Below are 24,244 nucleotides of genomic sequence, written 5' to 3' on the forward strand. Positions count from 1 at the left end.
CCGTCACGTCCGCAGTCCTCATGACCTCAAGGATCGCATTCTTTCTTTTTGTTGAGCCCAAATCAATGCCCAACTCTTCACAAATTTGCAGAAGTTCTTTAACCTTGTAACTCTCCATCGTTGACACTGCCTCTTGCTGTTTGCCCTTTTAGAAACTAGTACTTGCCGTACACTACTATATCGCTACTAGTTCGGTACGCGCAAGAATTTCACACACTGCCTTGTTTACCCCTTCAGCATCCCTTGGTTTTCAAAACACTCTTCCTAGGCTTGAAACACACAAGGTTAACGCAGTGCTACACCAATTCTTTCTCTAAGCTACTATAACCTGTGTTAGAGAAAGTCTGGCGTTTGAGGAAAACTTCAGGCGCTCACCGCGCCGAGGTAGCTGATGTCGGTCGATCCCATAGCTGCCATCCAATGTTGTGACTTTGGGCATCCCACCGCTGCCACCAATGTTGTGCCATAGAGGTGGTCCCGTTGCGCTCGCCACCCGTTTCGTGACTGAGCGTTGCCAGATCTCTTAGCGGTAGCGAAGACTCCGAGTCAGGCGTCGGTGAGACTAAGAAAATGCTTTATACATTATGTACAGGGCATAATATAGTTCAACATCGGCACGGGGGCCGAGAGCTATACAACGCGACTGTTCTCGCACAGCGACGATCAGCGAGACACCAGCACGTCACACCATCCGACTCCACTCGTGAGCAGCACTCGACTCACGGTGGGTCGGTCACTCGGTCACTCCGTCAGTTGTAGCTGCTATCCAAGCGGCAGCGGTGGCGCTTATATAGCCTCAGGAACGGTGGCCCCTCAGAACTGGCCAATCCAAAGGCAGCACTCGACGGCAGTCCGAAAGGACCAATCAGCGATCGCGCGGGCCAACCGCTTCAAATTTTGCCGCGCGCGGTGGCGTCCGGGAGAGAAGGAATCTGGCGCTTCGCTGTCTGGCCTCTTGCGACGTGTCCAGGCACGTTGCTCGCCGATGCTTCTCCTTAGACACAGCTGACTTACGGCGCAGCATCGTGGCTTGTCAAGGGAGCCTTAGGGCGCGTTGCCTTGCGGCGCAGCACCAGGGCTTGTCAAAGGGACGTTCGCAGCAGAAAGTTTGCGACCTGCAGAATTGGAATCCGGGCGGGTTTCCCGGCATAACAGCTCATTATTTCTGTTCGCAATACAAAATGCAGAACGGACAGGTTTTAGTAACAAAGCTGCGGAAGCAGCTTGACAAGCCCTGAAACCCGCTAATTGGGAGCAGCTGTGCGGGATGACAGTGATTTAAAAACAATGATGAGAAAGCACACGCAGGGAAAAAGAAAAAGGGAAAGAATGAGAAAGCAATAAAAAATAGTTCAAGTAACAAGCTACATAGATTACATAATATCACAAAATAGCCAGCGTAGACAAAATAGTGCACTCGAATCAACCGCAAAAGGTGTACATATTTTCACGTAGTGGTGACTGCAGTCCGGCGAACAGGAAGACAGCGAGAATGGCTCCTAAACGAAACTCTCTATTTGGGCTGACTTGCGTCGGCAAATAACTGAATCACTGGGCGGCGGCGTAGCAACAAGCGTGCTCGGCGGCCGTCTGAGATAAACCCCGCCGCTCTCGGCCGTGCTCTTTTTAAAGCTGAACTTTCGAGACAAAGCTTGGAGAGTTACCAGAACATTCTGGCACAAAGTAGAATCGGCTCCGCCTTGATGCGATCAATAGAGATAAATCTAGGCGCGTCTATCCATTGTCCTATTCATTGTCCGGAACGCACTCAACCTTACAGACGCCAAGCCGCGTACAGTTGCCCGATACGCCATAGCTATCGCTCTCTACCAGATTCAGCAGTACTTAAACAGCAGCTAATTTTTTGAGTCCTTGTAACAAGAGCACCAGTTTTCTAAAAAGCGCGGGACTTTGCCTCAGTTATTCTAATGGCCTAGCAAGAACACTGAAAGTATCATATCCAAACTAAAATTTCGTTGCGGTCCGCCTTTTAGCTCCGCATAGCATGCCATATCATGAAGTAATGAATTCATCAATGGCAACAAGATGGAGCATTGTTGTCAGCGTAGATGTCTTCACATCGTGTTCAAACGATGACTAAGAGTGCTGGTAAAGCTGGCTTTCTCCTCCTGTATCATCCTGTCACCTCGCAGAAAGACATTGGCGAGATGTTTCTAGACCTACTTCTGTCCGCCTGCCACGAATGGTTCGAGAAGCGGGATGAGCTCCTTCTGCCACTGAACGCGTCCAACCCGGTGCCGCATCGGTGGACGGGCTATGTGTCCTTTGTGGCCGGGCTCGTGCTGGGACTGCGGAGTCACAGCAAAGCAGGAGGCCGCAGGCTGTTCCTGGCCAAGCTGCTCGGCGACTGCTGCCACGTCATCCTGCAGTCCCCGTCGCTGGGCAACGCAGCCGAGGCAAGGCACTATAAGTATATTTGGCCGGCTTATTGGAGCCATTAATAACACCGCTGTGCTCTTAAAAAGCATCCATGAAAAGCACCCAGTTCGAAGCTATCACTGCCCTACGTAGGTTCTGAGGGAGTCATCAGTGCGTCTAGACACCTGAAAAGCACATAATGTCAGAAAACTAGCGACTGCAAGGAATTGTCAGGAGTTGGATCAAAAAGTTGGCCTAGTCATATAAAAGGCCGTCTCCAATTAACATGGTGGTTGCAGTGATTTGTGACGGTGCAGCGTCTGCCCAGCTCATGGTTAGCTATGCACTCCTAAGTTCTTGAAACAAGGTAACGAATGCCACTCAGGACGCAAGTAGCTACAAAGAGCATGACACGTACCTCCATCCTGTGTGCCGCTCGTGGGGTTTGTTTACGAAAGATCAGCTCAAACTCGCCCACCAGTCGATAGGTTACTAAGTTTGGGCTGATGCTACACTCAAAAGTGCCTCCTCTTGAAGAAGCCTGAACCAGTAGTTAGAGGAATTAACTTTTACATCCGTGCTGCAAATATCGAGTGCGCTGGAGAAAAATAGGGTTGGCACCCTTATTAAAGGGACACTGAGCAGAACTCCATCCAGTTATTTTTTCTATCAAAAATATATTCGATGTCTCTTTCTTCAAAAGTTGAAGGTTTTTTTCTGTCATCAAGAGACTAAGATTTTGCTGAGAAAACGATTTTCTTCATTTAAAAATGAATTTTTTTTTTATAATCAAACTTGTGGCATCGCGATCTAAAAAATACTGCGTGATAACCATTTTGAAGTGAAAGCTGCCGTAGCCTATAGGCTCGGGGCTCCGTGCGGCGAAACCTGCCTTCACACATCGCTGGTTGCAAGCGGAAGCGGGCGGTGGCGGTTGATACCTGTGTTGCATTTTTTGAAGAATTCTAGCATACAAGACCGTTGTTCATTTCTAAACAGCTGTGCGTCAATACAGGCGAGCTCCGATTTCTCAGCAGTGTCAATTTAAAGAGGTGGAAGAGGAGTAGCGGTTGCTTCATAAGACAGCTTCAACCGGACAGTTTCCAGGAAAAAAATAATCTCTCTAAAAACACGTTTAGCAGACCAGTTTTTTGTTCGGCCGTTACTGTTTTAGTAAATAGTTTTTCACTATCAGCGGTGTTGTATTGCTGTCCATTACCAACAGCCACTACGTTTTTCTGCTCTTCAGTGGTCAGAGTTTTTCTTCAAGACAAGCGAACTCGGATGGCAAAAATTAGGAATAAATGTTGTGACCAGAAATCCAGCCGATTGAAAACGCCTGGATTCAATTTGGCGGCCTCCATGTCGTCCTCAATAGCGCGCTGGTTGGTGCAAAGCTGCTTGGTCAAAAAATCTTACTCGAGAACACTTATCGGCGTATTGGGGAAATCGTATAATCCAAAAACGTAATAGCGAGTTGGAAAAAAAGTAACTTCATGGGTAATTTTACTGCTCAGCAATGGGGACCGCGTCACACTAGGCTATACTGGAATTATTAATAGGATTTCTGGCCATTTCCTGCATTATGCCACAAGTCAAGAGGAGTCACTGCGCTATGTTTGCCGCTTTTTGTTGGTGCCCTATGTGATTCCACTCTGGTAATAAAGCTGGTCTTCGCAGTGTCGTAATGTTCTAAGCGTTGCCTTCGCGGGCTGACCACTAACAACTGCACTCGTCGTTCTCGCAGATGGGGTGCTTGCGGTCAGTACTGACGAGCACCGGGAAGGCCGTCGAGCGTGACGCCCCCCAGCTGATGCGGACCTTGGTGGGGCGGCTGCGGTAGGCATTCGTTCAACCCGGCCTGTCAGGCGAGGCGCGGAAGATTTTTCTCGAACTGGTCGAACTGCGCGCCTCTGGATGGGAGTTCAACCCCAGCCAGCAGGAGTACTACAAGAACACACCATCTGATGTGAAGTGTGATGTGCCAGGAATGATGGCTTTCCTAGCGTCATAGCAACCGCACCTGTCGAATAATTTTTTAGTCACGTGCCTACTTTTGCACTTCATTAAAGATTATACATTTTTCTTCCATTAAAAACAGTAATGTACTGTTCATATTGTCAGACATTGAAACATGTTGAGCCGAGCGTTACAGCGCTTTCAGTGTTTGTCACTAGACGGCGACACAACACAACGCGCTACGCGACTGCTCTGCGGCGGTAGGCCAACTACAAGTGTGATGGGGGTGCCCTTAACAGCGAACGGAACGTAGTGAGCGTTGCGTACACAATGTCGCTACGTACGCAGCAACTAAAAGTGTCTACTACTGCGGAATTCGCGGGCATGTTGCCCGTGTATGCCGTCGGCGTCTGCGCGACGAGCGCGTGTGGTACCCAGACTTTCGCAACGAAGCTACGTACTCGTCACCTGCTTACCGCCCGACGTTCGCCACCAGTCCTCCTCGTCGCCCATCGTACGGGGACTTCTCCCAAGACGCTACGCATTCGTCGTACGCTTACCGCCCACCGTTTGCCGACCATGCTAATTATCGTCCCTCCTCTCCCTCTACCTCTCCGAACAGCTCCTCGAATCTCAGGTCGTCGCACCGCCGCTCCCCTTCGCCTTTCCGCCATTGCTTGTCGCCTCTACGACCACCGTCCTCTCAGACCACTGGCCACATGGAAAACTAAATTGTGCAGTTTCCGGAGGTAAACCTGCACCGCACGCCGACCTCTCAATTCCTCCTGCACAGCCATCGAACATGTTAACGGTTGATATTGAAGGCACTGTAGTAGAAGCATTCATCGATACGGGCGCCGCCATTTCTGTAATTAGTTCTGCTTTATGTTCTCCTCTTCGCAAGGTGCGCACCCCTTACAGTGGTCCTTCTCTTCGTGCGGCCAATGATGAATCAATGCGTCCTTCCGGATTGTGTACAGCACGCGTCACTATCGACGGCATCCTGCACAACATAGTATTTGCTGTGCTTCCCTCCTGTGCTTATCACCTCATCCTCGGCTGGGACTTCCTCCACTCTGCGCAAGCTGTAATTACCTGCTGTTCCCCTACTCGACAAGCTACTGAATCTGACCTTTCTGCCGTTTCTGTCCTGCCTTCTCATCATTTTGTTACCACCGCTGATCTTGTGGCTGCGAAGATGTCCTCTCGATTGCTTCTGCCCATGTGAACGCTGGGGACATTTTCGTCACTCCAAGCCCCCGTATTTTCTCAAGGGACACCTTTCTCGTCGTGGCCCTGCTCCGCTTCACCAATGGGTCTTCACCACTGACTGCCTTCAACACTACGCCGGAACCCAATCTTCTGCGTGAAGGCACAGCCATCGCTTCTGTGGATACCACTCAACCTGCAACCGTTCTTTCCTCTGCCCCATCAAGCTTCGCTCTTTCGACACCTGCTTCTGCCTCTGCACCTATTTCAGCTGCTATGAGCCCCGGTCTCACCCCGGCTCAAAAAGATGAATTGCTTGCCGTCTTGACCAAGCATTCTGCTTGCTTCGATACCCAGACAACCTTGAGCCAAACCACCGCAGCTAAGCATCGCATCTACAGAGATGGTTCGGGCATCATTCGCCGCCGCCCGTATCGCGTGTCTTCTATCGAGCGCAAGGTTATTCAAGATAACGTAGCCGACAAGCTCAAGCGCTACATCATACGCCCTTCTTCGAGCCCTTGGTCTTCGCCTGTTGTGCTGGTTCAAAAGAAGGATGGCTGAGTAAGCTTTTGTGTTGACTATCACGCCCTGAACAAGATCACTAGAAAAGATGTTTATCCGCTGCCTCGGATTCATGACGCCCTCGACTGTCTCCGAGGTGCACAATTTTTGAAGCGAAAGCTTTACTACTTGCACTTTCAGCCTTTGCCGTGGCGCGGCGGTGCCACCACCGGCGCCTAACTCCTGCGCTCTCCACTAGGAGCGCAATAGGAGCTTTGTGACGTCACGCCGAAGAGAACGGTGACCGACTCGCGCCGTCGCAAGCCGCGGCGGTGCCACCACGGCAAGGCCTCCGCGATCGAAACCCGCTTTTGAGCAACGGCGCGCGCCGCCGCCGGAGCAGATTGCGGCAGCCACGACCACGGGCGCCTAACTACTGCGCTCTCCGCGAGGAGCGCGATTGTGGCGTTACGCTGAAGAGATTTAGGCTCGACTCACGTCGCTAGAAAGCAGTAGCTGTGCCAACCACCAGCGCCTTAACATTGCTTTGGGAGATGCCGCCTACCACTAGGGAGGCTCGTCGTAATGCGCGTAAAAGAGAGCGGTGAGCTACAGACACAGAGGAAGAGTGTGAAACAAGACTCGCTAAGCGACGTGCCCAGTATGCGGCTCGCCGAGAACGTGCGAGCTCTTCAGTGGGTGATGGGACTGATTCGCTCAGTGTTGTCGACACTGAAGATGGAGCCATCTGTAGTCTTAGCAGTGACGAACGTGGGAAATTGACTAAACGACTGCGACGAGCCCATGAAACCCAGGAACACAAGCACTACAACAGCACGACTATCATGTGAGCGAGGGCGCAGCCATGGGTATTGCTTTCGCGATTTCCCGGCTTAACCAAGTTGAGCCACAACATTTTTTTTCTAGTCTCGACCTAAGATCCGGAACTGGCAAATACCGATCCATGAGGCCGACAAGGAAAAAAAACAGGATGGAGCGAGCTTTAATGGCACCCGCAAATTTGGCGACCAACCCTTCGAAGAAGACGTTGAGCGATGATGATGGATATATATATATATATATATACACACACACACACACACACACACACGAGGTGTCCGAGCTGAATGTAACCAAGCTTTTAAAAACCACGGGGTGTCTAACCCTCTGAAACCAAATGACGGTTGTTTAGAGTCGCGTGGCCTAGTCTGCAGTATTTTTTTCGTTCTTCAAGGTTGACTGATTAGTTAAGCTTAATTAACTAACTTTTTAAGTATTGACTTGAGGAACAAAGTGTAAATGGAAAAGTTCTAGATCGCTTAGAGAAACAGCTTACTGTGACATTTGTAGCAAAGTAATGTTTTCGTAAAGTAGTTTTTTTACCGGCCTTTAACTACAACCCGTACAACAAGAAAAAGCTTCCACATGACAGCTGTGCCAATTCAACGTCCCAAGACACACATTAAAGAATAAAATCCGTGTTTTCTGAAGTCCCCTCTTCAATGAGACTTTGGGTGCTCATTGGGGCAGAGAAGTGAGCAAGCAGCTGGTGACTTGACAACTTTCTTTAAAGGCCAATGAATGAAGCTACGTAAATCGTAACTTGACGGGAACCACACTACTAGCGGTTATTCGAGGTGAGCTAAAACTTTTTCATTGAAACTTTCTTCCTGAAGTCAATAATTAAAAAGTTAGCTAATTAAACTTAACTAATGATTAACTTTGAAGAGCGAAAAATATAGTCAAGACTAGGCCACGCGACTATGAACAACCTTCAGTTGGTTTCACTGGACTAGGACACTTCGCCTTTTTTAAAAGTTTGGTTACATTTGGCTGGGACACCCGGTGTATATATGAAGAAGCGAGAGCATGGAGTACTTGACTGCTTAGAGGAGTATGCGGGGTCCTTCACGTAATTTGAACCAAGGATTTAAAAAAGGCGATTTAAAAAAGGATTTAAATAAAGCCCGCTGAAACCAACGATACTTTGTTCGCCATCATGTGGCGCTCCTCAGAATATTTTTTTATTGCGCTTAATCAGTTATTGAACTAAGATGAATTATGCAAATTTTCAAATATTCTTTTTGAGTGCCAAGACCGTTACGTTATGTTGTAGAGCATGTTTATAAACAACCGATCCAATTTATTGCAGTCTCGTTTCTCCAACGGGGTCGTTTTTTCCGGCATCTAAAAAAAGCCCGCGAAATATGAAAAACTACCACATGGCTACGCTCGTGCACTACCAAATTGCAGCGCTCTCAACGGCGCTTCGAGCAAACTCAGCTGCCCGCTGACCGTGGCGAAGTGAACGTCCGCCGGTCTTAGCAGCGGATTGACAGCGCGTCAGCACTTTCTGCAGCGGCGCGGCGGCCACTCACTTCGCCTCGGTCAGCAGGCACGCTCCGTTTGCTCGCAACGCCGCTGACAGCGCTGCAATTTGGTAACGCACGAGCGCAGTCACGTGGTATTTTTTCATATTTCGCGGGCTTTCATTACATGGCGGAAAAAAGGACCCTGTAGGAGATACGATGCTACAATAAACTGGAACGCAGAAGTTCCAGTTTATTGTACCATCCTATCTCCTACTGGATCCTTTTTTCCGCCAAGTAATGAAAGCCCACGAAATATGAAAAAATACCGCGTGACTGCTTTCATGACATTACTACCCATTTCAGACATGAGGGGAGGATTTACCCACCCCCGGACAAGCAAAGTGCAGGAATGCGTCTGGCGACGATTGCAGACTAGGTGTTTCTTCAACCCATACGTGTTGAGCAAAATCTACCCGGACATTCAGCCGGAGTGCAAATGGTGTCAGGAATTGGCAACCTACGACCACATATCATGGAGCTGCAGCCTAGCACCGCCACCGGCGGACATTATGCGTGATCCTTCCCTCGAGCAGTGGGAGGCCCTGTTGGCCAGCTCAGACCCCGTCGTCCAGACCAGGGCCGTGGAATGGGTCACCCAGGTTGTCGTCAGCCATGGGTTGATGGCCATCTAACACGGAATCGTCCACACATGTTCTCTGACGAAAATAAAGTTTTTCCATCCATTCATACAATAAACTGGATCGGTTGTTTATAAACCAGCTCTACAACCTAACGTAACAGTCTTGCCACTAAAATGAATTTTTGAAAATTTGCATAATTCATCTTAGTTGATTAACTAAATAAGCGCAATACAAAGATATCCTTAGGAGCGCCACATGACGGCAAACAATGTATCGTTGGTTTCAGCGGGCTGCGGTTTACCGCTTTTTTTAAATCCTTGATTCAAGTTACGTAAAACACCCTGTATAAAAGCGTGTGGGCTGTGTGTACCATCACACAACGCCATGAATGAGCAACGTGCAGAAAGTAGTGCTTCGAGGATGTACCGTCGCCATCAAGCGGAATATTGTTATCTTTACTACTTGGAAAGGGGCATGATTAGATAATCATGCTTACCAGAGCTTTCGCTCTTCTCTCTAGGTTCAGCCGGCTTGAATAATGGATATTTATTTTTTTTTTACCTGTGTTCAGCCAAGGGCTCTTGGTAAAAAGAGTACCTTCTGCCTTAGAGGTCGTATGAAAAAGAAAAAGAAGATTGCACTCCTGCGCAGGGCTCGAGGCGCGTGGAGAGGCTCGAGCGGTTTCCTGAAGCTCGTCTCGAACGTTCCATCGACCTGTTCCTGCTGAGTGCCCTGCTGGAGGACGATTTCCAGAGTTCCTGACCACGGCTGATCTGCACAACCAACCTCTCAAAGCGGAGGATTTCGTGGGAACCTAGAGCGGATGGCGAGCGCCTTCCTGGACCAGCCGTGGCGGCTGTCACCGGTGCCAGCAGCGCAGGAATACCACTGCCGTCGCCGTCCGATCCACCCAGGTTAGCAACCGTTAAGTGGAATATTTGCCCGTTCTTTGAGCCAATAAGAGGACAGGCATAATGTCAAGAATTCTGCTCCGCCTTTCAACCTGACCAGCTGAAAAGAACACTGAGCTTCTAAAAGGAACCGCGCACGTGGTACTGTCAACGAGGCGCTCGAGACTCGGCTATCTTGCTTAGCTTTGTACTTCGCTATTCCTTTTCTCGAACATCTCTTCGCATCAGCGACACTACACTTCCTTGGCAGCCGACGATGATATACCACAGAGTGATAAGTTAGGCAACTTTCTCATGCTACTTCTGACAGCGAAGGAGTTGCGGCGGCTTGTCGGTTGGTCCTCACAGTGCGCAAGCTCCCTTAGCGCTCAGTGGCATGGCCACGATATTCAGCTCCTTACTGTAGGCCTTGGCGCTGGCGATGCTCCGGCGATCAACGCATAGGCACCTCAAGACGCTTCACAGACACCTGCTTCGAGTGAGCTTCGGCGTGCAGCGCACGTCACGCGCCGGCGCTTACTATTTCAGAGGCGGACGCATAGCCTCTCGAGTAACTCGCGGCGCAGACGTGCCTGCATCACTTTAACCGTCTACACTGCGCGCGTCGGGTGGAGGATTCGTCGTGTGGTGACTGCGCCAGTGCCGGCTCTGGTGAGTCTCGCATGGTCAATCTCTACGATGAAGCAGTAGGATCCGGTGAGCGCTACGCTGGGCCGACCCCCCGACGACAAGCGCGCCTCAGGCTGAGGTGCGCCACATCATTCTTGGATGCGGGGCCACGCAGCACACGAGTCATACCTTGGGCGTTAAGAGCTGCCCGACCACAATTTGGCATTCACAGGCTGCTCCGCATGGCAGGTGAGGAAATGCGACGACCACGGCCTCCACCACGGTGGTACAATGCAGCCTGTGCTGTCCACTGTAGCGGCTCATCACGGCCTCTACTCCGAAGTTAGTTCATGTTAAGAATGGGGGCAAACTTCGCCTTATGGTCCACACCTTCAAAGTGAGCGATTCTTACTTATTTGTGCAGAGAGATATGACCGCGGCGTTCTACCGGAGTTGTTAACCGGCATCTGAATAGCGCAGCTGACTAGCACACGTGCGCTTCACACGGGCTTGAACCGAACGGAGTGCCGCCTCCGCTGACGACGCACCTCACACCATTAGTCAGGTGTATATCGCTCTACACCCGGCCACAAATGATTGAGTGCGTACTCTCCCGCATCGCCAGCCGCTGGCATCGGGATTATAGAATAACGCAGTAGTCGGAGACTACGGGAGGGCGGGGTGGGCGGCGATACGTCGCTTTCAAGCACGGTCGCGCATCAGGAGTCAGGAGTAGACCGTCGTCCCCTCCCTGCTGTATTACGTATATAAGAGCGAAAGCCCGGGAACATTTACTCTTGCGCATTTGTGATCGATTCTTGCATGTATTTACCTAGCGCCAGCGCTCCTCACCGTCGTCTTCTAGCCACGCTGCCTAGCGCGAGCCCTCCGTCCCGCGGCACTACCTGCTCATCATAATGGTCTACGAAGTACTAATACGCAGGTTGTGGCCTGAGCAAATTCGTCGTTTGCGCGGCTGCTAAAAAAAGAAAGTTGAATCACTCGTCATGTGTATGCCTCAAATCAGTCATTCATGTATTCAAAAATAAGTAAAAACAGACTTTAAAAAAATAGCCTATGCTTTCGCCAGGAATTGAATTCTGTAAACATCATGTAATTTTTACCCTCGAACTTTAGCCAGCGTCTTTGCTATAGGCGCTCCACCGCCTAGTAATCTCAGATTGCAGAGATGCTGTGCTCCCTATGACTAGACGGCTTGCACACGGGTGCATGTGCACGTGATCGTCGCCCATTTCCTGGAGACGGCAGGGCTCGACGAGAGGCTGCTATCCTATGAGCGATTAAACCCTCACCGCGACAAATAGGTTGCCATGCAAATGCTGCAAAATTTTTTAAGCTAACCCCAAGCTAAGAAAACTTCTGTCTGGTACGGTTTCAAAACGATCACGCGCTGAGTAAACTGTAAGAAAGTTATATGATTTTAATGAATTCCTCTCTGACACACCTCGAATATTTTAAGGACAGTTGATAATATATTTTCCAGTGCCAATCAAAAGTTCGGGGGAGTCCACAACACTAGTGCAGTGCATTACCTCAAAAGTGATACGTGTGCTTTCCGTGGCTACTGCCAGAGTAAAAGCCTTGAGTCGTTCTGATCGCACTTGCACCTATGCGTCTGCGCAGGATACCTCGAGAAATCACACCTAGCGTTCGCGCTGACCAACATGTACGAACGTACGGCGTTCATCAGCTCCAAGATGAGGCGGCTACCAGCCACCGCTCGCATCGCTGGCATGCGGCCTTCGCTTGTGGTCCTGTTGTTCCTGCTAGGCATCTGCAAGGATGTGAAGGGTGAGTCAGTTTACCATAGGGTAGTACTTAAGCCACACGCAGACACAAAGGACAATGAACGAATCCGTGGCGTGCCATTCATGAGCCAAGCACCTTCTGCTGAGCGGCGAGTACAAAGGCTTCTGTCAGAACAGAGAATAGCATTCAACGGGATGGACGCGCGTGCCATCATGCGATGGGTGAGAGGCCAGATATGCAAACCTATGTGGCATATGTAGGTTCTTTGACAGCTCCCGCGTCGTCCATGTGGTCTGTAAGAGGTCCAAGAGGGCCGAATTTCAGAATGCTCCCTAACTTCTACGGTTTCCTTACCACAAGTGAGGAACCCTCTATGATCATAATTTTGCTAAAACGTAAGCGCAGAAGGAGCCGGAGATAAGAGACACTGCGCACAATGCTGCGTCCTATGTCTTTCTGATGTCCCCGTCTTCTTGTGCCCTTACCTTTTTTTTTCGAGATTACGAACAACCAACTAGCCCAAGAAATAGCCTTGTTGAATCTCCAGGTCCCCTTAACTTAAGGAAGCGTTCAAGAGAATAAAGCAATTTACAACCGTCCTTAGACGCAGCCGGAGCGACGATGAGCAACTTGCATGCGTCTGGTTCGTAGGATGTGCAGCTCATAATGGAAATATATTTGTCTGAATTGAAATGAAAGCGACTGCGCGTCTATAACTTTGCATTGGTTTGGAAGCACGCTCGGTCATGTGCGCTTGTTTTGCGTTTTACGCATATTGTTTCATTGCTTTAGATGGCTTGGCAAGAAAAACTGGGTGCTCTGGCAATGGCCCATTATTTACAGTGCAGCGGCAGTGCATAGGCACCAGCAAATGTTCGCTATGAATTCGATATCGACGCAGCCGCCGGAGACACCCTACGGTGCAAGCGCAAAGCGAATGGTGGTGCAGTGAACCTTGTGTTCACTTGACGCATGGAGGAAACGAATAACGTAGGTAGCGTTGTGCCTAGCTCAAGAAAAGGGTGCTCCAAGGGAGCCTTCAGTAAGGTCTGTTTGACTAAAGAAAAATTTACTGAAGAATGAAGAGAAGCTCCTAAGGCATCTTCGCCGACGCAGGAAGCGTTCTAAAATTTGTCCGTGTAAGTACAGAGTAATTCCTAGTATTGAGCATACATCCTGTTTGTGAAGACAGCGAGAGCACAAAAAATTTATAAACAGGAAATCGGAACGAATAATACAGAATATGCCACAATTTGGCGAAAAACGCAAGGGAGCAGAGTTGCAATATTTCACACAAAGGTGAAGGCGGGCAGATAAAGAAAGAGACAAGCAGGTTTCCGTGCGATCAACGCCTTCTCAGTGATCGATGAAAATCAGGTCTGCCAAAAATGACGATTCAAGCTCTCTCCTGTCTTTCTCCTCTGCCATTCCTCACTCGCTGACCCATGGTTCAGGCTGCTCAAGCGGGTCCAGCTGGTCTACGCTTCTTAAGGGGTTCCGCTTCAGTCCGCCGCGTTGCGGAAGGTGTGGGAAGCGCAAAGCGGCGCCGCGGCTGGTAAATTCCTTCTGTACGAATGACTCCGAGAGTGACGCAACGTCCCACCGGAGCGCGCCGGGACCAGTCGCAACGCGGAGGGCCAGTGAACGACGCATGCGCGCTGTGGGCTCCCATTGGAAACATTACCTGCCAAGCATTGATAATAGAGGAGGCATTGGTACAACACAAAACTACCTCAATTGCTTACATTGATGAACTCGTTCTCTTAAAAATGGGTGTCGTTGGCTGCGATGGCAGTGCCCCAGCTCTGCAATCAGCGTTATCAGAATGAGGGTCGGTCTCGGCAGCTCTGCGTTTGGCTTTTAGATGACGCCCTTATGTCTTCGTGAAGAGTCCAGAAAGGTGGAAAGTTGCAGGAAGAATCGTGAATCTTCTTGAACAATACCTGAAAGTGTAACGCCCATAGGTGAAATAATTCGTCACACGTGGAAAGAAATTCACTGCGAACTTCGAGTGGTCCTCAGCGCTGCCGAAATTCTTGTTTCCATCACGTTGTTGGTGTCTATTTAAATTCCTCCGCCCACGGTGTTTAGCAGCCCAGGAGTGGGCTTTCTTATATGCCCGCAGTCGCATGCGAAGAGAGACCCACGGCGTGGTACCGAGCCGCCACAACCGCACAAACACAAGCACTGTATTGCACTCCCTAGGTTAATTCGCACGAGGCCCCTTCGCAATTCGACAGCTGGCCGCAGAAGATGCGCACGGATGAGGATTGGCGTGTGGAGGACAGTACGGCCGCTTCTGTGGATCTGCGGCGGCGGTTACTCAGCGGGTTTCACCGGGCGCTCGCAGGTTCTGCTACGGCGGGGCGCGAGGCTATCAACTAGTGACGTTAAGATCCTACCTGTATTACAAGGCGCTCGAATGAACGTTGGGAAAAGCGAAAAACGGTCCCTCACGTACCTTGCCTCGTGTTACAGACTCGTTGCTCGTCGGTCTCGAAAGCAGACATTTGAGCGTACGTGACGCCCGCGTGGCCCAAACAAGAGGAATGCGTAGCGCAACACCCTGAAGCGTGGCCGGACTGCGCGCGCAGCCAGACCTGTATTGCGTCTCACTTACTTAGCGGACGGGGTTTCGTAGGAGTCGAAATGGAGAAGCACAGGCTGCCCTCCCTACAGCGCGAATCCCCACAACCTGGAGGCGGGATATGGATTGACTGAAGCAGGCGAGTCGTTCTCCATGTAATGACGACGTGTATCTTGCAAGACCTATAAATATTTGACCTTGCAAAGCTGTCATCCTCCTTTAACATTCCAGGGGTGATTTTCACGCCTGTAATTTGTGGCGAGCCACTGTCCACATCAGGCAATCACTTAGCAGCAGACCCTGCACAACTGAGCAGGCCTCGTTTTTGACGGCGCTACATTGGGGAGGACCCTGCGCAGGTCGGCAGGCTTCTTTTCTGAAGATGAAAAAATAAAGTTAATTGATATCTTCACCAGCTAGCTTCGTGTACCAGCTAGCAACGTGGCATCGCAATCTTGAATACCTATATAGACCAGTTAGCTTCGTGTACCAGCTAGCATTGTGGCATCGCAATCCTGAATAACTTTATAGACGAAGACAAGTCCTCTTGTCGAAACGTTGCCTCAAGCAACCTGAGGTTTTCCCCTCCGTTGTTCATTTTGTGATCACCAAGAACCATCTACCACACCCTCTCTCTACCATATATTTACTAGGATACACTGAAACTACACACAGTGTTCCTTTACCCTTTAGATTAATACGAATCAACAAATATCCTCAGACCCATCTAATGTGAAAGAACATGATTTGTGGCGGAGCTCGCGTGAAAATCATTCCTGAGCCTGAAAGTGATTTTGGAACCTTCTGATAAAATACACTTTAGTTCATTTGCGCTGATTCATTCACATGAACTACATATTTGTTACCAGCACCACTTTCTCAGCATTTCAGTGCGCGCAGGTGAGGCTGCGGTAATTCATGCTTCATATTTGTCTGTGATTAGTCCGTGCCCTCTATACACTATCACCTGGTAAACTGTTAGCGTGCACCTTATCATTTCAAAGCCGAAATTGTCTCTGCACACATCGTTTTCTGTGAAGTTGAAACCGAGATGGATTTCCATAGTCTTCAAATTAGTTAAGCTTCCTGAGAAGACGCTTGCGGTTCGCGATCCCTCCCCAACTTTGATATGCATGTTGGAGGTGCCAGTGTAATCTAGTACAACAAGGGGCTGAAAGGCACGAGCACTGAGGAGTATTAAATCGACGCGCAATGTCGACTTTTAAAAATCGTTCTGGGTTAATATAAGCGCGTGAAGACAGCTTTCGAGGTTGGCTACAACGCATCACCTGGGCGGTTCTATTTGTTTTGCAGCGCTGGACTTCCATCGCGCTTCTCTCGCCCCGGACTCGGCGGTCGTGCGCTTCAAATGGGAACCCGCCTTGGCTCCCGACACTGACAGTGACGAGAACTCGAGCGGGGGCATCACGGGCGAGTTCTTTTCCTGCGCCGACGCCCCAAGACCAGCAGTCGTAGATGGAGCGCCCCGAAGACCTGTAAGCGATTGTCGTCTGCAGACAGCTGGTTGCTGTCTGCTGCACAGTGTTGGAAACGCGGCGTACACAGTTTTCTACATAGCAGATTCACGCACTTTCTTCTCAGCTTGATCAATCCTTAACAACGATAGTTTGCTTTCCACAGATTAGCGCTCTCTGTATAGTAATTACCTTGCTTTTGACGTCAGGTGTTTCTTTTTCAGAAGAGTAAATTAAATGTCTCTATAATAAGGGAGTTTTACCGAAGTTATTTTATGTCGGCTCCGCATTGGACACACCCACCTCACGCACAGCTTTCTACTAACCAAAAAAAACAAACCTCTCTGTGAAATGTGTGGTTCCGAACTCACAGTGAACCACATTTTAATTTCATGTGTCAAACTAGAAGAGCTAAGAAAGAAATATTTTACAACATTTTATAGGGAAAGACTCCCATTACACCCCATGTTACTTTTAGGCGATCGTGCACTGGTTGACATCTCATGTATTTTTAGGTTTCTCAAGGAAGCCAGCGTTTTAAACAAACTCTAAGTATAAAAAGCTTCACGTTTAACAAAAACTCCAACCTTGCGTTTGGCGCATCATAGCCTCAGTTGCTTTTGCGCCATTAAAATCAATGTAACTAACTATAATAAGGGAGTAATTACTCATTGGCATCCACCCAAGCGAAGTTTCTGAGAAAGCTGTATAGCTTTCCTTTGTAGCCGTATTGCTGCGCTTGGGTGGATGCCAATGAGTAATTACTCCCTTATTACAAATTTACTCCACCTTGGGGGATTCCCCTAAACATTTGACTAAATTTCTCTATATATAATCTACATGATTTTTAAACCTTTATTTTAGTACGTTTGCGTGCACGCATGGTTTCGTTACACCCCACAGTTTGCAAGGGCGGAGCAGCAGAGGACCTCTAAATGCCTCTCTAAGTGCTCCTCGGACGAAGTTGGTGCAATGGCACGCACCTAGGACAAGGAAAAAGAGCTGTGAATAGCTAATGATCCAAGCGCCTCCACGTTAGCAAACACGCCGCGCGGCGTGTTTGCTTCGTCAACGTACCAAGACGCTGGGCTGCAAAATGAGCCCTACGAGGACTATTAATAGAGGATTTAAATATGCCCGCACGTATTAGAGGCTACATACACATCAGTCGTGAAGGTAGCTCTGCGCTCGAGCGTTATTACCAGGCCGCCACAGTGGCTCAGTGGTTATGGTGCTCGGCTGCTGACCCGAAAGACGCAGGTTCGATCCCGGCCGCGGCGGTTGAATTTCTTTGGAGTAGAAATTTAGACGCCCGTGTACTGTGCGATGTCAGTGCACGTTAAAGAACCCCAGGTGGTCGAAATTTCCGGAGCCCTCCACTACGGCGTCTCTCATAGCCTTAGTCGCTTTCGGACGTTAAACCCCATAAATCCAAACCAAACGCTCTTACCAGGCGCGCCACCTCAGTCCTCAAAATCATCGCACTCTGTGTGGGGTTGAGGTCGCTGAATGCAGGCCGTAGTTATTTGCACGAACTTCGTGGTCAGAATGGGGAACAACATCCATGGTAACGCTGTTGCAAACGTAAACTAAGCAACGACGGCTGATAGAGGCCTTGAACGTCAGGCCAGCAGTAGTTTCCATTTCGGCTGCTGTAAGGCGGCAGCCCAGGACCCGCAGCCAGCAATCACCGAGTCCCTATTTTTGCCACTTTACGTCACTTCCTCCTGTTTCCTTATCAGAGTCCCAAGTTTGAATGTGAGCGGCGGGAAAATATTGCAACTTCGAATCCGAATCTCTATGCAATAAATGTGCCCTTGGCTACCGCACAAGCGGTAACGAAGTGACGAAATGCTGAACTATCAAAACTAACAACAAAAAAATATTGATGGCGTTGTCTTCAGTGCGCCTTTCTCTGACCGCGACTGCTACTCCTAATACAGCTTTTAATATGTGCGCGGACAAGACTGGAGGAAAACCTCAAGGAAAGAGGCCGCCCACGGAGATTTTAGTTAGTGATTTTCAATGGTAAGAGGAACATTTGCGGATAGAGGGTTGACGCTCCATCTAGAAACTCTAGCACCATATTGGAGCTATCTGATTATTCCAGGTCCTTTACTTTAATTTTAAAATACTTCTCTTGCTACTTCAGCTGCAACGCTAGGATATCCGAACTCTTCCCGCCGTACCAGGCTACCACAACTACATGATCATTTGCTCAGCGTCCTGAGAGCGGAATGCGCACTCTATGCAGGATTTTAAATGGCCTGTGTCAGCAGTATCCTTCCAGGATAGTTAAAGAAACGATAACAGTTCTGTCCAAACAGGAGTATCGGCTGCTGTACATATCCTATAGAGAGGACCATGTAATGCATGCTACAACCGCGTCGGCTATTAATCGCATATGGTAAAACATCCAAAGCCATTTGCCTTTTCTGCATAAATTCCCAGCAATTAACGCTGTGTATTTTGTGAGATTGGCATATGAAACAAAAAGTGAACAATGTTTCTGGGCACTGCACTAGTCAAAAGTAATATATATATTTTTTTCGCCACTCGACATTTGAAGCCCCGCTACGCTCTGGTTACCGCCTCAGTGAGCGAGTAGCTTTCTACACAACTCTGCACATACCCCTAGAATCTAAAGAGTGGGCATTTCCTTTGCTAAAAAAGTTGCACTAAAGAGGAATCTAAACTCGTCTTTTTACCGCGGGATCTCGATTTACACGTTCTGGGCGTTCTTAGAAACTTCGAATTATTGTCTTGTGCGGCCGATTTTCCTAATTTAAATTGGATTACACGTCTCGGCTGCCCCATTTTTTTTTAGCTCACCGCAGACGGTAGGAGGAGTCAACCAACCTTTCGGCGAGTACCGTGGCGGCTTGCCGCTCTACCATCAGCGGAGTGATACGTGGCGACCAGCGAAAGCAAATACTCCGCGCATACTATTAATTCAGGAGGCCTAATTTGCAGCTATGTAGTAACTGGATCTATTTATTCACAGAAACCACAAAACCAAAATAAAAGGGAAAGCGAAGTGCCACGCGACTGCCTGAAAGTCACTCCACGCGTTAGTTGACTCTTGCTACCGTCAGCGGTGAGTTCAAAAAAAAGGCGGGAGCAGGGACGTTTAATTCGATTTAAATGAGGGCACTCGGCCGCACAGGACAATAATTCAGTTTCTAAGAATGTTCGGAACGTGTTGATCGAATTAGTAAGCTCATTATTTATGTTAGCAATACACAATGCAGAACGGACAGCTTTTAGGAAAAAAGCTGAAACAGCAGCTTGACAAGCCCTGAAACCCGCTAATTGGGAGCAGCTGTACGGGATGGCAGTGATTTAAAAACAAGGACGACAAAGCACACGCAGGAAAAAAGAAAAAGTGAAAGAATGAGAAAGCAATAAAAATAGTTCAATTAACAAGCTACATAGATTACACAATATCACAAAATAGGCAGCGTAGACAAAATAGAGCACTCAAATCAACCGCAAAAGGTGTACATATTGTCGCGTAGTGGTTACTGCAGTCCGGCGAACAGGAAGACAGCGATAATGGGTCCTAAACGAAACTCTCTATTTGGGCTGACTTGCGTCGGCAAAGAACTGAATCACTCGGAGGCGGCGTTGCAACAAGCGTGCTCGGCGGTCGTCTAACAAAATCCCCGCCGCTCTCGGCCGTGCTCTTTTTAAAACTGATAGCGAACTTTCAAGACAAAGCTTGGAAAGTTACTACAACATTCTGGCACAAAGTAGAATCGGCTCCGCCTGGATGCGATCAATAGAGATAAATCTAGGCGCGTCTATCCATTGTCCTATTCATTGTCCGGAACGCACTCAACGTCACAGATGCCAAGCCGCGTTCAGTTGCCCAATACGCCATAGCTATCGCTCTCTAACAGGTTCAGCAGTAATTAAACAGCAGCTAATTTTTTGAGCCCTTGTAACAAGAGCACCAGTTTTCTAAAAAGCGCGGGACTTTGCCTCGGTTATTTTAATGGCGTAGCAAGAACACTGAAAGTATTATATCCAAACTAAAATTTCGTTGCGGTCGGCCTTTTAGCTCCGCATAGCATGCCGTAGTATGCAGTAATGAATTCATCAATGGCAACAAGATGGAGCATTGTTGTCGGCGTAGATGTCTTCATATCGTGCTCAAACGATGATTAACAGTGCTGGTAAAGCTGGCTTTCTCCTCCTGTATCATCCTGTCACCTCGCAGAAAGACAGTGGCGAGATGTTTCTAGACCTACTTCTGTGCGCCTGCCACGAATGGTTCGAGAAGCGGGATGAGCTCCTTCTGCCACTGAACGCGTCCAATCCGGTGCCGCATCGGTGGACGGGCTATGTGTCCTTTGTGGCCGGGCTCGTGCTGGGACTGCGAAGTCACAGCAAAGCAGGAGGCCGCAGGCTGTTCCTGGCCAAGCTGCTCGGCGACTGCTGCCACGTCATCCTGCAGTCCCCGTCGCTGGGCATCGCAGCCGAGGCAAGGCACTATAAGTATATTTGGCCGGCTTATTGGAGCCATTAATAACACCGCTGTGCTCTTAAAAAGCATCCATGAAAAGCACCCAGTTCGAAGCTATCACCGCCCTACGTAGGTTCTGAGGGAGTCATCAGTGCGTCTAGGCACCTGAAAAGCACGAAATTTCAGACAACAAGCGATTGCAAGGAATTGTCAGGAGTTGGATCAAAAAGTTGGCGGCCTAGTCATATAAAGTGGCCGTCTCCAATTAACATGGTGGTTGCAGTGATTTGTGACCGTGCAGCGTCTGCCCAGCTCATGGTTAGCTATGCACTCCTAAGTTCTTGAAACAAGGTAACGAATGCCACTCAGGACGCAAGTAGCTACAAAGAGCATGACACGTACCTCCATCCTGTGGGCCGCTCGTGTGGTTTCTTTACGAAAGATCAGCTCAAACTCGCCCACCAGTCGATAGGTTACTAAGTTTGGGCTGATGCTACACTCAAAAGTGCCTCCTCTTGAAGAAGCCTGAACCAGTAGTTAGAGGAATTACTTTTACATCCGTGCTGCAAATATCGGGTGCGGTAGAGAAAAATAGGGTTGGCACCCTTATTAAAGGGACACTGAGTAGAACTCCATCCAGTTATTTTTTCTTGTAAATATAGATTCGATGTCTCTTTCTGGAAAAGTTGAAGGTTTTTTCTGTCATCAAGAGACTGAGATATTGCTGAGAAAACGATTTTCTTCATTTAAAAACGAAGAATTTTTTTTATAATTAAACTTGTGGCATCGCGATCTGAAAAATACTCCGTGATAACCATTTGGAAGTGAAAGCTGCCGTAGCTTATAGCCTCGGGGCTTCGTGCGGCGAAACCTGCCTTCACACATCGCTGGTTGCAAGGGGAAGCGGGCGGTGGCGGTTGACAACTGTGTCGCATTTTTTGACGAATTCTAGCATACAAGACCGTTGTTCATTTCTAAACAATTGCGTCTGAATACAGGCGAGCTCCGATTTCTCCGCAGTGTAAATTTAAAGAGGTGGAAGAGGAGTAGCGGTTGCTTCATAAGTCAGCTTTAACCGGACAGTTTTCAGGAAAAAAATAATCTATAAAAACAAGTTTAGCAGAGCAGTTTTTTTGTTCAGCCGTTACTGTTTTAGTAAATATTTTTTCACTGTCAGCGGTGTTGTATTGCTGTCCGTTACCAACAGCCACTACGTTTTTCCGCTAATTCAGTGGTCAGAGTTTTTCAAGACAAGCGAACTCGAATGGCAAAAATTAGGAATAAACGTTGTGAACACAAATCCAGCCGATTGAAAACGCCTGGATTCAATTTGGCGGCCTCCATGTCGTCCTCAAGAGTGCGCTGGTTGGGGCAAAGCTGCTTGGTCAAAAAATCTTACTCTAGAACACTTATCGGCGTATTGGGGACCGCGTCACACTAGGCTATACTAGAATTATTAATAGGATTTCTGGCCATTTCCTGCATTATACCACAAGTCAAGAGGAGTCACTGCGCTATGTTTTCCCCTTTTTGCTGGTGCCCTATGTGATTCCACTCTGGTAATAAAGCTTGTCTTCGCAGTGACGTAATGTTCTCAGCGTTGCCCTCGCGGGCTGACCACTAACAACTGCACTCGTCGTTCTCGCAGATGGGGTGCTTGCGGTCAGTACTGACGAGCACCGAGAAGGCCGTCGAGCGTGACGCCCCCCAGCTCATGCGGACCTTGGTGGGGCGGCTGCGGGAGGCATTCATTCAACCCGGCCTGTCAGGCGAGGCGCGGAAGATTTTGCACGAACTGATCGAACTGCGCGCCTCTGGATGGGAGTTCGACCCCAGCCAGCAGGAGTACTACAAGAACACACCATCTGATGTGAAGTGTGATGTGCCAGGAATGATGGCTTTCCTAGCGTCATAGCTACCGCACCTGGCGAATAATTTTTTAGTCATGTGCCTACTTTTGCTCTTCATTAAAGATTATACATTGTTCTTCCATTAAAAACAGTAATATTCTATTCATATTGTCAGTAACTGAAAAATTTTCAGCCGAGCGCTACAGCGCTTTCAGTGCTTGTCACTAGATAGCGACACAACACAACACAACGCGCTACGCGACTGCTCTGCGGAGGTACGGCCAACTATAAGTGTGACGGGGGTGCCCTTTACAGCGAACGGAACGTAGTGAGCGTTGCGTACGCAATGTCGCTACGTACGCAGCAACTAAAAGTGTCTACTACTGCGGAATTCGCGGTCATGTTGCCCGTGTATGCTGTCGGCGTCTGCGCGGCGAGCGCGAGTGGTACCCAGACTTTCGCAACGAAGCTACGTACTCGTCACCTGCTTACCGCCCGACGTTCGCCACCAGACCTCCTCGTCGCCCATCGTACGGGGACTTCTCTCAAGACGCTACGCATTCGTCGTACGCTTACCGCCCACCGTTTGCCGACCATGCTAATTATCGTCCCTCCTCTCCCTCTACCTCTCCGAACAGCTCCTCGAATCTCAGGTCGTCGCGCCGCCGCTCCCGATCGCCTTTCCGCCATTCCTCGTCGCCTCTACGACCACCGTCCTCTCAGACCACTGGCCACATGGAAAACTAAATTGTGCAGTTTTCGGAGAAAAAACTGCACCGCACGCCGACCTCTCAATTCCTCCTGCACAGCCATCGAACATGTAAACCGTTGATATTGAAGGCACTGTAGTAGAAGCATTGATCGATACGGGCGCCGCCATTTTTGTAATTAGTTCTGCTTTATGTTCTCGTCTTCGCAAGGTGCGCACCCCTTACAGTGGTCCTTCTCTCCGTGCGGCCAATGATGAATCAATGCGTCCTTCCGGATTCTGTACAGCACGCGTCACTATCGACGGAATCCTGCACAACATAGTATTTGCTGTGCTTCCCTCCTGTGCTTATATAACCTCATCCTCGGCTGGGACTTCCTACACTTTGCGCAAGCTGTAATTACCTGCTGTCCCCCTACTCTACAAGCTACCGAATCCGACCTTTCTGCCGTTTCTGTCCTGCCTTCTCATCATTTGGTTACCACCGCTGATCATGTACTTTACCCTGGCTGCGAAGATGTCCTCTCGATTGCTTCTGCCCATGTGAACGCTGGGGACGTTTTCGTCACACCAAGCCCCAATATTTTCGCAAGGGGCATCTTTCTCGTCGCGTCCCTGCTCCGCTTCACCAATGAGTCTTCACTACTGACCGCCTTCAACACTTTGCCGGAACCCATTCTTCTGCGTGAAGGCACAGCCATCGCTTCTCTGGATACCACTCAACCTGCAACCCTTCTTTCCTCTGCGCCATCAAGTTTCGTTCTTTCGACCCCTGCTTCTGCCACTGCACCTATTTCAGCTGCTATGAGCCCCGGTCTCACCCCGGCTCAAAAAGATGAATTGCTTGCCGTGTTGACCAAG

General features: G+C 49.1%; 1 protein-coding gene across 2 annotated transcripts; it reads left to right on the forward strand.

The window, feature by feature from the left end:
* The first annotated feature begins 168 nt into the window (after positions 1 to 168).
* On the forward strand, positions 169 to 22,967 carry LOC149355006 (MIF4G domain-containing protein B-like). 2 transcript variants are annotated; one of them, XM_089583593.1, is made up of 7 exons: positions 169 to 2,417; positions 4,127 to 4,218; positions 9,656 to 9,918; positions 12,169 to 12,336; positions 16,196 to 16,377; positions 20,579 to 20,842; positions 22,473 to 22,967. In XM_089583593.1, exons 3-7 carry the CDS (start codon positions 9,828 to 9,830, stop codon positions 22,737 to 22,739), a joined length of 972 nt encoding a protein of 323 aa, XP_089439719.1. In that variant the 5' UTR covers positions 169 to 2,417; positions 4,127 to 4,218; positions 9,656 to 9,827; the 3' UTR covers positions 22,740 to 22,967. The 2 variants fall into 2 exon arrangements, with proteins under 2 accessions (XP_089439719.1, XP_089439720.1); XM_089583594.1 differs by lacking the exon at positions 12,169 to 12,336.
* Positions 22,968 to 24,244: the final 1,277 nt, after the last annotated feature.

The sequence above is a fragment of the Amblyomma mixtum genome, chromosome 3, assembly GCF_055824585.1.
Source record: "Amblyomma mixtum isolate Tamu chromosome 3, ASM5582458v1, whole genome shotgun sequence".
NCBI classification, from domain to species: domain Eukaryota; kingdom Metazoa; phylum Arthropoda; class Arachnida; order Ixodida; family Ixodidae; genus Amblyomma; species Amblyomma mixtum.